This window comes from Halichoeres trimaculatus, unplaced genomic scaffold (assembly GCF_033239565.1).
Source record: "Halichoeres trimaculatus isolate MK-OKI-2021-1 unplaced genomic scaffold, fHalTri1.1 fHalTri1_scaffold_18, whole genome shotgun sequence".
Classification (NCBI taxonomy): Eukaryota; Metazoa; Chordata; class Actinopteri; order Labriformes; family Labridae; genus Halichoeres; species Halichoeres trimaculatus.
The window spans coordinates 584,570-597,500 of NW_027437196.1; the positions used below are offsets into that span (position 1 = coordinate 584,570).

The 12,931-nt window shown below is 44.8% G+C and overlaps 3 protein-coding genes across 5 annotated transcripts in view; 2 read left to right on the forward strand and 1 right to left on the reverse strand.

Moving 5' to 3' along the window:
- Nucleotides 1–409: 409 nt before the first annotated feature.
- Nucleotides 410–3,729, reverse strand: thnsl1 (threonine synthase like 1). Of its 3 annotated transcripts, none has more exons than XM_074693565.1 (3): nt 3,509–3,729; nt 1,920–3,305; nt 410–1,833 (listed from the first exon to the last, which is right to left on the reverse strand). In XM_074693565.1, the coding sequence occupies exons 2-3, from the start codon at nt 3,282–3,284 to the stop codon at nt 1,033–1,035; spliced, it is 2,166 nt and encodes a 721-aa protein (XP_074549666.1). In that variant the 5' UTR covers nt 3,285–3,305; nt 3,509–3,729; the 3' UTR covers nt 410–1,032. The 3 variants fall into 3 exon arrangements, with proteins under 3 accessions (XP_074549666.1, XP_074549667.1, XP_074549668.1); XM_074693566.1 differs by having other exon boundaries at nt 3,421–3,729; XM_074693567.1 differs by lacking the exon at nt 3,509–3,729 and adding an exon at nt 3,401–3,419.
- A 117-nt stretch (nt 3,730–3,846) lies between these two features.
- On the forward strand, nt 3,847–6,656 carry enkur (enkurin, TRPC channel interacting protein). Its single transcript, XM_074693569.1, has 5 exons — nt 3,847–4,429; nt 5,528–5,673; nt 5,754–5,974; nt 6,056–6,202; nt 6,477–6,656. The coding sequence occupies exons 1-5, from the start codon at nt 4,350–4,352 to the stop codon at nt 6,654–6,656; spliced, it is 774 nt and encodes a 257-aa protein (XP_074549670.1). The 5' UTR covers nt 3,847–4,349.
- Nucleotides 6,657–7,251: 595 nt separating this feature from the next.
- The window catches only part of prtfdc1a (phosphoribosyl transferase domain containing 1a), an 11,403-nt gene continuing 5,723 nt past the window's right edge, over nt 7,252–12,931 (forward strand). Inside the window, exons 1-4 of the mRNA XM_074693570.1 lie at nt 7,252–7,360; nt 7,795–7,901; nt 9,562–9,745; nt 11,312–11,377. Of these exons, the coding sequence (XP_074549671.1) occupies nt 7,328–7,360; nt 7,795–7,901; nt 9,562–9,745; nt 11,312–11,377 (390 nt within the window). The 5' untranslated portion in view covers nt 7,252–7,327. The remainder of the gene's footprint in view (nt 7,361–7,794; nt 7,902–9,561; nt 9,746–11,311; nt 11,378–12,931) is intronic.

Genomic DNA, 12,931 nt, shown 5'->3' on the forward strand with positions numbered 1-12,931 from the left:
TATGTATTAGATCAGCTGTTAGGAGCCTCTAGCATTTGATGCTAACCGGTGCTAGGCCAGATGTTTACCATGAGCTGAGGAGAAGGAGGCAAAGATGCTGTGATGGTGATGTGGTGTGAGCTAATAAGAGGTGACATGGACCTGTCCTTTCATCCATGGTGATGGGAATGTAAGACTGTAATGGACAACATGTCCCACCCCTTCCAAAAAACTTTCTACCTTTATGTTGTCCTTAACATGTATATTTTTATTTACCTAAGTCACTCTTCCTTTATTCTTCTATCGATATTTTCTTATTTTGATGTTTTTCACTCTACACTTTTATATTTGCTGCTGTAACAATGAAAATCTCCATGTTATGGGAAGAATGAAGGCTTCCCTTATCTTATCTAATCTAATCTTGTTTAAACGTGAGCCAGATCGCCCTGACCAGTCCAGAGAAATGTCAGATTTGAAGCCATAAAAAGACAAAAATGAGGCCTGAGTAGTTTGAACTAGAAAAAAAAAAGTGCTTACTCATGATTCAAAGAGTTTTAAATAACAGAGATTTATTTTCAGTGAGGTGGACACAGGTAGACAATCAGCTCTTTGAGTTTACGTAATCAGAAAAGGACTCAGAGTTCATCAAGCAGCTGATTATTTCTGGATATTGATCTGATATCACTCTCTGATCAGTTTATAACACCCTGACTGAGCCGGCCTTTACTCTCCTTCCAGTAACACCCATAAACCATCACAGCGTTACTGTTTCCTCTCAGCTCAGACCAGAGCAGAGGAGCTGTGATAACCACGGAGCGAACGCTGCTTCATCAACAGGTTTTAGAGCCCGTTATAAACCTGATCAGGGTTATTACACGCCGATCAGAGGGAACACGGCGCCCTGTTCCTCTCCGTCCTGAACGTTCAGGAACGTTCGGTCCAAAAACCAGACTGATTTATTTCCCTGGGCTGAGCTCAGACGTTACGTAAACACTGGAAACACAACGAATCACCAGCTCACGCCATGAAGTGATTCCTGCGTCTCTGATCGACCTACAGGACTCTGAGGAAGCAGTCGTGTATCATGGCCTCCACCTCCTCCACCAGCACGCCGTACTCTGCCGTACACACCGTGTGTCCTCTCACGCTCTCCTGCAGCCGCCTCATCATGTCGCGGTGTATTTCCGGTCTCCTCGCGGTCGATGCGAGCGTCCTCAGCTGCTCCACGGGATCCTCTGGAACGTTCTGGATCTGTAAGGCTCTGAACACGGCGGGGGCGAACTTCCCGTAGTGCGCGGTGGAGCAGATGACCACGGGGCAGGAGCCGTCCTGCAGCCTGTCAGCCACCACTTTGGCCACGGCGGTGTGTGTGTCCATGACGTAGCCCGTGTGGGTGTGCACGCTACGGATGGCGGCCAAGCAGTCGTCTTCAGAGCACCAGCCGGCCTGCACCTCCTGCTGCATCCTGCGGAGGAGGCGCTCAGGAACCTGGAAGTGCTGCTGCGCGTCCAAACGGGAGAAGAGCTCCCTGACGAGGCGTCCGTCCCCGCGGGAGGCATGGTGGACGAAGCGCTCCACGTTGGAGGACTTCAGGATGTCTATGGCGGGGGACTCAGAGGGCGTGAGGCGCCGGCCGCGCAGGTCGTACTCTCCTGAGGCGAAGAAGTCGGTGATGATGCGGTTGTGATTGGACGCACAGATGACCTTCCTGATGGGGACGCCCATCTGCTTGGCGTAGACGGCTGACATGGCGTTTCCAAAGTTACCGGAAGGGATACACACATCGAAGGGCTCCCCGAACTGCACCACGCCATCTCTGCACAGGTCCAGGTACGCTGAGGCGTGATACACCACCTGAGGAGGAGACAAGGACAGGAAGTGAGGTCATAACCAAAAAACCTGCAGAGGAAACCAAACGAAGGGCTCAGAGCGACACACACCTGAGGCAGCAGCCGCGCCCAGTTGATGGAGTTGGCGGTGCTGAGGACCGTCCCGTACTCCACGGCGAGGTGCCCGGTCAGCCCCGCCTCCCCGAACATCCTCTTGATGGCTCGCTGACAGAAGTCGAAGTCTGAGCGCACGCTGACGGCGCGGGCGTTCCCCTCCCTGAAGCTCGTCATCTGCAGCTTCTGGATCTCACTCACGCCCTCCTCCGGGAAGAAGACCAGCACGCCGGTCCGCTGTCTGTCCACGCCGCTGAGCCCGCTAAACCCACTGAGCACCGCGCTCCCCGTGTCGCCCGACGTGGCGACCAGGATGAGGTAGTTGCACATTTGAGGGAGGCAGTGGGCGAAGAGCCGGGGCATGAGCTGCAGGGCGAGGTCTTTGAAGGAGGCGGTGGGGCCGTGGAAGAGCTCCTGGACGAACTGGTTCTTCATCAGGTGCTTCACCGGCGCCACCGCCTCACACGAGAAGTTAGAGCCGTACGCCGTGAAGGTCATTTCCCTCAGAGCTGAAGCAGAAACCTCCAACGGGTGGATGCACTTCTCCAGAATCAGCAGCGCCCGCTCCGGGTACGACAGGTCCACGAGTCTGAGCCACTCCCGAGCGCTCAGGACGGGGAAACCCTTTTCAGGAACATAGAGGCCTCCATCTGACGCCAGACCCTCGATCACCACGTCGCTGAAGAACGATTTCTGATTGGCTGACCCCTCGCCATCGCTCCGCGTTGACACGTAGCTTTCTCCAGCCTGGTTCTGGTACCTGTCCACAGCCTGCAGGACTTTCTCCGCCACCTCCTCCACCGTGTCCCCCGTCCCACACAGCACCCTGACGTCCACCCACCGCTCGTAAAACTGCTTCCTGTAGAGCAGGATGTCCCTCATGGACGCCCCCGCCTCCTGACCCACAATCCTGTTCACCTTCATCCTGGTTAGTCTCTGTATGATGTCTTCGCTGTCCACGTCCAGGTAGACCACCAGCCCGGACTCTGTGAGGTGCTGCATGGCTGCAGCGTGCAGCGGGTTGGACCCTGTGAGGGACACCACGCATCCAGACGCAGAGAAGTTCCTCAGAGCGTCGCCCTCCTCCTCCAGGAAGCGCTCGCCACCCACCGCAGCCAGCTTGGCAGCAACAGGCATCCTCCATGTTGGCTCCAGGACGTCATCGTCCACGTCCACAGCAGGGAGTCCCAGTCTGCGGGCCACGATCCGGCCCACTGTGGTCTTCCCGGCTCCAGGGGGGCCCATGAGGAGGATGTTCTTGGTCCCTGGATGGGGGGCTTTGGTGGACAGACATGACGTGTGTTTGGTGCTGAAGATGGCAGCAGCTCTGACAGCGCGCTGACCCGCTCTCAGAAAACCCATGGAGCCTGAACGCAGCAGCTCCTGTAAGTCATAAACAAACAGACATGAATAAATCAGCTTTAATGCAGGAACACCTGTGTCATATATTCATTACTCCTATAAATCCACCAGGTCACCCGTGGATCCTCAACCTAACACGTGTTTCGGAGCCAGGACAGTAGCCTTGATGATCCACACCTTTATCACAAACAGATACAGGTGACAGGTCAATGACACACACTCACGTTAGATCCACACTCCACGTCCTATCATATGGTTTTAGCTGGGCCAAGAGTGATCACATGGTTTAATGTAACGGGCAAAGTGCATGTCAGCTCCGCATGGTGGACAGGGAGCAGAATCAAAACACTACGGCCATCCGGAAGGGACAAACATAGCGAACGTGCGGCTAAAATTCGACGGCGCGCTAAACTCCCGCCTCAAGGACACAAACGGAAGTATTCTTATATCTTCTATGAGAGTTAAGTTTGATTTGGACTCATAATTTAACAGGTAAAACAGATAGATAACAGCGAATGACCTGAAATGTGTTCGCGCTTAACTCAGGGACCGGCTAACGCTAGTTAGCATTGTGCTGCATTCAGGTACTCACGGAGAGTTGTTTTTCAGGGCTCCGGGTGGAAAAGTTCGACTCATGTTGGCGTTAGTTCACCGTTTTCACATTAAATCTGATTTATTATCATACAGGACAATGACACTGGGTTGTAGAGTGAAATGTGACGCAGGTTTTTTGGAGTAACAGGTGTTTGTTTCGGTCGACGGTTGATGAAAAGTGCAGAAATGAAGCTGCGCGGAGGAAAAGGCTGTAACAGGACGATGAAAGTTAAATTTCTGAAGTATTTGGATAAACATTCAAAGAGTGTGACGTTTTAAACAATAGCCAGCATTTTAACCTCTAATGAACACAGCTCAGCCCATTCAAAAGTGGACTCTACAACTGTACGCAAACGTCACGCCTGCTGCACTTGTTGCCTAGCAACCAGCCAGCTGCGTGTTGTCAAACAAATCCAGCTCACTCAAACTGCTCTAGTGCCGTGTCTCAGAGTCAAACTGAAGTCTTTCATCATGTCCGGGTTTATTTATCCTCCTGAAAGTGTTTATAACCTTTTACCCAGAGAGGAGACAGCGCCCCGGAAACCGCCCAGGTATGTTAGACCTCAAAAAGACTGATTAATGTGAAACTTTCTGAGGTTACTGTTGTTAGCAGCCAGTTAGCATGACTGAGAGGTGATTCAGGAGCAAGGTTAGAATAGTTTGGGATTTGTCATTATAGTTTAGTTTTAGTTAGTTTTGACATTTTTTTCCATTACAGTTTAGTTTTAATTAGTTTTAGAGCGGGCATTCTAGTTTTTATTTAGTTTTAATTTTTACAACAAGGCTTAGTTTTAGTTTAGTTTTAGTTTTTCATACCTTATTAACCAGGTGCAGGGTTCAAAAAGGTCAGAGTAAATATTTTGTCATACTGTTTATTTTCCAGTTCATCATAGTGCTCACTGCTCAGTCAATGCTGATACTGAACTGTTGGCTGCTGCTTTAAACACAAGAAAATAATATAAACTAAATATAAAAAATATAAATATAGATTATATAAAATAATGTTAACATGAATTAAATAAAAATAATATCAACATAAATTATATAAAACAATATAATCTGAGCTTTAATAATTATAAACTTGGACTCTGTAACAATAAAGTCAGACTCAGATTAAATCAAACTGTCACAGATGCTCTGATTCGTTGCTCCTCTACGTTTGGTCTCAGCACAGAGCACAGCCAGTCAGTGCAGGAAACAAGCACATCCCAGCACATCGCTTTGATGGTGCCGTACGGCGCTGACAACTGCTGAAAACTGTCGTAAAATTCGTCGGGAAAATGTGTCGGATTAATTTAAATCCTAAAGGCTGTTAATATTGTCAGAAACTATAACTAAGGACATTTAGTCTTTAATTTTAGTTAGTTTCAGTTAGTTTAGTGAACACAAGATACAGTTTTAGTTTACGTATCGCTTTAATTTTATTTTCTAGTTTTTATTAGTTTGAGTTAACTGCGATGTATTTTAAATTTTACTTTTACTTTTTAGTTTCGTTTTAGTTAAATATTATAACCTTGTTCAGGAGTGAAGTGTTGAGAGGGGAAACCAGGAAAACTTAGTTTGATTTAAAAATAATTTGATATTTTTATTCATAAATGACAAAGAAACGCGTCGATGTGCTGATGGTTTTCTCTAACACGCTCTGTAAGGTACATGTCCAAGTTCAGACCAACAGTCCTCCAAGAAAGTAAATCCACCAAAGACGCCAGGAGGACGATGGGACCTGCAGAGGTGGAGCTGCCCTCCCCGGAGAAGTTCCTCAAGAAGCGCTCCAAAGACCCCAAACCAGCTGGAAGTGAGTCCAGTATCTACCTGGGTGTTCCTCCAGGTGTAGCAGAGACGGTGTTTTCTTATCCCCGTGTTTCATGTTTTCAGAGGCAGAGTCATCGAGAGAGGCTCGTTCCTGCTCTGCCAGGAAGCCCCCTGTTCCTGCCAGGACGGATCCACCTGTCATGGGCCTTCAGACCAAAAGAGACTTCCTGAAGACGGTGTCAGCTGTTCCCATGAAGCCCCAGCCCACCTGTGTGGACTCCAGCAAGGGACACAGGCAGCGGCTGGAGAACTCAGGGCTCATCCCTCAGTACATCAGGAAAAAGGTAGACGGCACGTTAAACACAGAGGGAGGCAAAGGATCAGACTAAAGTGATAATGTCTGAACTTTCTGCTCCTGTTTCCAGGACTATGGAGAAGTCCCTCAGTACCTGCAGCAGCGAAATGAAGAGGAGAAGATGGCTCAGGAGGAGTTCAGAAACTTTGTGAAAGAGCAGAGAGCGCAGGGAGCCATGAAGCAGCTGTCTGAGGAGGAGAGGACCAACATCCTGGAGGTACACAAACACACGCGTGTGCTGCGACAGGCGTCTCCTCAGCCAGCAGGGATCACACAGACATCTGGAGCAGCTGAAGGAGAACAGCATTTCACATCTTTAAAGTCTTATCGTCTTTATTCTGTTACCATAAGTCTGCTCTAACACCCTGAGCCTGTGCAGCGTCTCTGTCGAGATGCTCTGAGGCGTTTCTCAGCCGCTCCTCCAGATTTAACCCTGAAACTGACCCTGCAGGAGGTTTTTAGACCAAACCCTGACTCTGATCTCCTTCCAGGGCCTGAAGAAGAACTGGGATCTGCTGCATCACGAGTACCAGGGCCTCTCGTTCGTCACGGACACCATGACGAAGAAAGCCAGGAAGACGCGTCTGGAGAAGGAGATGGAGCAGCTGAAGAACGACATCCAGCGCATGGAGAAGTTCAGGACCATCTACGTCCCCAAGAACCAGGACTAATAAAGACTGGCTGTGTGTAAACAGGGGTTCAGAGTGTCTGTTCGAGTGTTACACAAACCTGTAGAGATCCTCACACACACACACACACACACACACACACACACACACACACACACACTGCTCAGTGTACTGTCTCTTCTCTTAAATAAATCTGTGAACTCCTCGTCCTCTCTGAATCAAACTGTCTGCTCGGTCATTTCTTCCCGTCCTCCGTCCGTGGCCTGCTCCTCCATCACATGAGGCTGATTATCCTCTTAATTCTTCGTAAACAAAGCTGTCCTGTTCCACGCAAATGACTGCGGCGTGATCCCACGGGCTGGGACGGGGCTTCCTGGGATGTGGTTTGACTTCCTCTTTGTTTTCTGGGAGCTTCAGTGAAGCGGTGAGTGGAGCTGTTTGCTGATTTCTGCTGTAGAGGATGTTAAACCTTCATCAGTAAACTCTGTGTGTTGTGTTCACAGTCAGGACGGACCTCTCCTCAACCTTCAGCCCTCTCAGGATCACTCTCAGGATCACTCTCAGGATCACTCTCAGGATCGCTCTCAGGATCACTGTCAGGATCACTGTCAGGATCACTGTCAGGATCACTCTCAGGATCACTCTCAGGATCACTCTCAGGATCACTCTCAGGATCACTCTCAGGATCACTCAGGATCACTCTCAGCCCACGGATGGAGAACGCGGGGATGAAAAGAGGAATCGTGGTGAGTTTCAGGCCCATCCTGCTCCATTCTTCGTTAACTGCTCCTAACGATGTCTCAGCTGTGGACGTGGAGCTGCTGTCAGACGATAACCTGTTTGTTTTCCTCTGACTGGATTCCTCCAGGTCTGTGTTTGATGAATCATAACTCTAAGCAGCTTTTCCAACACCTCTGAGGTTCCTGTGGATCCCTGACTGAGGAGGAAATGATGAGGAGTGGGAATAAAGACGTGTTTGAGGTTTAGGATAAAGATGCTGAGGGCTGAAACCGTTTCCCTCACTGACGAGTCGACCAAAGAGTCATTTTTACTGATGTGTGTTTACAAAATGACTAAAACTTCCTGATCAGCTGATCTGGACGTTGATCGTCCTCAGGTTTAAAATGTGGTTCAGTAAAATCTTCAAACTCTCTGAAGGATTTTGTCGTTTCTGTCCCAGATCAAAGACGAGTGGCCCGGTTACAGTCTGGACCTCTTCACGTACCCGGAGCATTACCACGAGGACATCGAGAGTGTTTACATCCCCCACGGCGTCATCATGAACAGGTGAACACACAGGAAGTGGACCGCCTCACCAACTTAGTTTACTGTGTTTTTTATCATTTGCACATTTTATGCTTAGGGTTCATTTTACTAAATATTAATTTCCACCAATGACCAATTTCACAGTGGGGTGAATGGCTGATATTTCACCTTTTTTTAAATACAGAAAGTTTACAGGTTCATCATTTATTTAGCAAAAAACACAGTGTTATTTGTTTAGAATAATCATTAAGATGTGACAAAGGTGCTTAAAATCTATAGCAATAATTGATTTTGTGGAATTTGCAGTTTTCCTGCTGATTTCTCAAATGTAAAAATTAACACAAAAAAAATGTTTGACTTTATTATTTTCAGCATTATTTGTTCAAAATAATCATTAATTTTTTTTTATTTAAAAACTTTTTGAACAATAATCATTAAATGTTTAAAAACATAAAAGAAAACGGTCTATACAATTATCATTAAAAAAAATAAAAAAATAAAAAATAATAATCGTTGAAATGTTAAAAGGTTTAAAAACTATTTAAATAATAATTATTAGAATTTTAAAGGAATTAAAAACTATTTACAATGTGTCATTAAAAATCCAAAAACTTAAAAACTATTTACATAATAATCATTGTAAAATAAAAAAGCCAGAAAAGTTTTTAAAAAATAATCATTTAATTGTTAAAAAAAAACACTTTTCAATAAATAACCATTAAAAATAAAAACGTAAGAACTATTTTAATAATAATCATTTAAAATTAAAAAAATTAAAAGCTTTTTAAATAATAATCATTAAAAAAAACTTTTAAAAAATATTAAAATTATTATTGATTTTTTTGTAAAAAAAATAAACACGATTTAAATAATAATTATTAAAAATAAAAAATAAAAAACTTAAAACTGTTTTAATTATTATCATTATTAAAAAAAAAAACACACTCAAATAATGATCATTATTTTTTCTGGAAAAATTAAAAACTATTCCAATAATTAATTTAGATCAAATTCTGTGTGTCTGAGGCATCTGTGTCAACTGTGTTAGCCATTAAAAAAAGTCTATAACTCAACAATGGTTTGCTCCAAAGTCACATGACCCCAATCAGCTGAGGACCCATCCTTTTTGGTGTGAACCTTGAAGAAAGTGTGTCATGTTTCAGCTCCTCCTCATCAATATTTCATCAGAATGATTGTCTGTACATGGGGCGCATCAACTGTTCATCAGCTGTGTTACCAACATTTTCTGTTCTTCTTACTATAGATGTTATAAAGAGCAAACTGTGAAGAAAAGGAGCAGAAATATGAGCTGATGGAGGTCAGGTGGTGCCATGCTCAAGCTCTGCAGTTAGCAGACTTGTCCTGTCAGCTGGTTACTGGGATTTTTCAGCCATAATTCTTTTAAACTTTGTCTAAACTGTGACATAAATGATGAGGGACGTTTCTAGGGAGTGTAGTCTGACACAGAAATGTTGAATAACTCTAAATTCAGGATAATGTGGATTTATAAAACACACGACTAAATTATGCTCCAAATTTTTTTTGTAACTTAAATATTTAAAAATCCATTAGAGCTTAGGCTTGCTGATTAATCACTTGTGTGCGAGGATGAGGATAAATCTTCACCTGTGGTCTGGTTTCCTGCTGACCTGTGTTGGTGTGGCTCCTCTGACTCCTGCAGGATCGAGCGCCTGGCTCGTTACATCACGGACGACTTTGGCGACAGTAACATCATGGTGCTGTGTGTCCTGAAGGGAGGCTACAAGTTCTGCTCAGACCTGGTGGAGTTCATCAAGGTGCTCGGGAGGAACTCCAACAAGTACCTGGAGACCAGGGTGGAGTTCATCCGGCTGAAGAGCTACCTGGTGGGTCCACCGCCTCAGATCCAGATACTGAAAGATAATCCGGGTTTTTAAGTCAGGAAGTGAGATATCAGTCCAGACATCACCTCCTTACACAATCCTCAGACTGAGCTTACTTCACAAAACTGATCCAGAAATCCTGGATCTGGCGTCTTAATCTGTTGTTACCTGTGACATGTTTCAGGCAGAGCGGACAGTTTGGATTAAACACCTGATCAGACAGAAAACAAATAAATTAAAGCCTTGAAGACTGTGACAGTACAACCAAACCTTCATGCAGCAAACAGCCTCTTGTTTTTAAAGTCCAGTTTTCTGCAGATGTTTGTCTCATCCAGCAGGTGTCACTGTTGTCCCTGTTTTGCATATTCAGTCAGGACACATGAAGCAGGATGATCAGTCAGAGACTAATCAGAGATCAGCTCGTTAACAAGCTGCTCTGATGAACGGAGCTGAAAACACAAAACAAATAAACTCAGAAACAGCGTCACCGTGTTCAGCTCTTCTTCCTGTTTCTCAGCTCGTCTGAAATGATGTGACTGACGTTCCCTGGGCTACGGTGGCTGAGAAGTGCAAACCAAGATGACAAAGTTTGAAACACAAGCTTAAAACAAATTTACATTTAATGAAACATTTTTACAAATAATAATAATAATAATAATAATCAGAAAAACACTTCTACAAAGGACAAACAGAAGATCATATATTAGTGAGTAAATGTCTGTCAGTGATGTAATAAAGTTATTAAAAGTCTCTCTGAAAGGATGAAAACCTTGGACAGTTAGTCGTGAGCAAAGCGTGGGTGGAGGTTTGTAGCAGTCAGCTTCACCCGTCCAGAGGACAGAGAGCGACCGCTGGCTCTGAGTCAATCACAGGTCACCGTGGAGTCATGTGACCTGCCCCAGGCCCCGGGGGTTTGGTCTCTGTCCCTGCTCCTCTCGTCCCTCTGATCCATCAAAGCCTGTGGATGTTCAAAGCTCAGCGTCACAGAGAGACGCAGCGAGCCCGGCTCTGTGTTCAGACTGAGGTTTCACTTTCAGAGTCCACGCTCTGACTTCCTGTCCTCTGAGGCTGCTGCAGACCCCAGACTGACCACAGACTCATGACACAGGAAATGAGATTATTTCTTAACCTGACGCAGATTAAACCTGATTTATGAAGCTAAAGAATAAAACCTGGACTCTGCATCTTTGTGAGAAAGTAAAAAAACTGAAGTGCAGCCTGTGTGGAGGAGCTGTAACCTCCCAGTTTGTGACTTCATTAAGTATGCAGAGCTCTGGTGGGCGGGGCCGATATGCTAATGAGGTCATTTCTGGTTGGCTGATTGTTTAACGTTGTAACCATTTTTAATGTAAACCTTGTTTTCATCTGTTGAGCAGTGATGTCGTGCAGCTTTATGTGCATTTACACTCAGTGAGAGTTCCCTCTGCTGGACAAACTGATCACAGCTCTATCTGAGTTTTTCATTCACACAATGAACAAAAACAGCTTCTTCCATAAAGTACAGCTGATAAACAGTGAATATCATGGATGATAAAATATTTTAACGTCCATTCCTCCTCTTCTCTCCAGAACGACCAATCAACAGAGGAGCTGCACATCATAGGGAGCAGGGATCTGTCCTTCCTGCGAGGAAAGGTGGGTGCAGATCAGAGTCACGCTGTCTTCATCAGACAGATTTAACAGGTTTAAACAGAGCAGACTGATGCTGTTTCCCTGAGCTGGGTTTTTATAGCTAGGATGAATTTCTGCAGGTGAGAGGATGAAAACTGGTTGAAAAGAAGCCGTATTAGCCGATTTGATCTATGAAGGAAACAAACTGGTGCAGATTCAGCACAACCTGACAGGACAGATGGATCCAGATCCTGTGAGGAGGATAAATCCCACAGAGCCTCTGCTCGCTGAAACACACGCTAAGAATTAAATAATGATCATATTCTGTAACTTTGTTGAGCTAAAATGACTAAAACTTTAAGTTTTGTTTTGAAAACTCTCACTGACCCAACACACACAAAGATATTCTGTTATAAGCTACTGAACTCATTCACTTCAGATCATCACCTTTGATAAATACGACTCAGCAACAGGACAAGATGACATCTAATTTACTTACTTTCTTAATCAAATATCCTCTGTAACCAAACTTGGAAGAAACTTCTCCAAGTTTAAAAAAAAATGGTTTCAACAAAGTAACTTTTGTTGTGATGGTGTTTTGAAACCTTGAGTGAGGAGGACACACAGAGGATATGAGACCCTGCTGAACACTGAGATGTTAGACTGCAGGAGGCACAGACTGTCTGTCCTTAAAGTGATCCTCCGGGATGGATCAAGTTGGGTCATATCACGAGGTTCACAAGAAGCCCAGAGCGCTCACACCAAACACCCCCTCCCTGCTCCTCTGCAGGTTTCCTCTGCACTCTGACGGGGCCATATTTTACTTGACCAAAAACACAAATAAAGAGACTCACTGAAAAAATCTGATATCTGTCTGCATTCACGCTTTATTTAGAGAATTTTCAGCGCGTTACTTTCACACAAAAACACCGCTAAATAAGGCTCTAGTTCTCATCGTGTCGTAAAACGACGCTACCTCCGCTGCAGAGCCACAGCTGGCTACGAGGCGCTCGCCGCTTAGTGTATCAGTCCACGCCCGGCATGCCAGATATAACAGGGTTCCCGCGGATCCTTGAAAAGTCTTAAAAGGCATTGAATTCATAATTCTAAAAATAAGCCCTTAATTGGCATTAAAATGTCTTAAATCCAATTTTCAAAAGTCTTAAAAATTTAACCACATTAATAAGATTTATGTTAGAATGAACTAAAATAATATTTAGCAAAATGTATCTGTTTTTCAAAAATAATTCACTGATTTATTGTCATGGCAACATCGTGTAATCACAAAAGCAGAACTAACAAATCAGTGATGTGGCTGCACCAGGATCTTTCAGAGCAGACGCATGTCTTGGTTTTAACTACGGTGCCTGGAGAGGGGAAAAAAAGGTGAAAATCTGGCAAAAAAAAATCCAAAAGTGGCTTAGGAAAATTGATTATGGCAGCAAAATTGGAAATTAAATTGAAATTTTAATTTCCAAAAACATGTAAAAATTCCAAAAATGTTTCTGACAGTGGCCAAAAAACGATGAATTGGGGCCAAAATAGGCATAAAGCTGTAAAAATGGGGTTAAAAAGAAG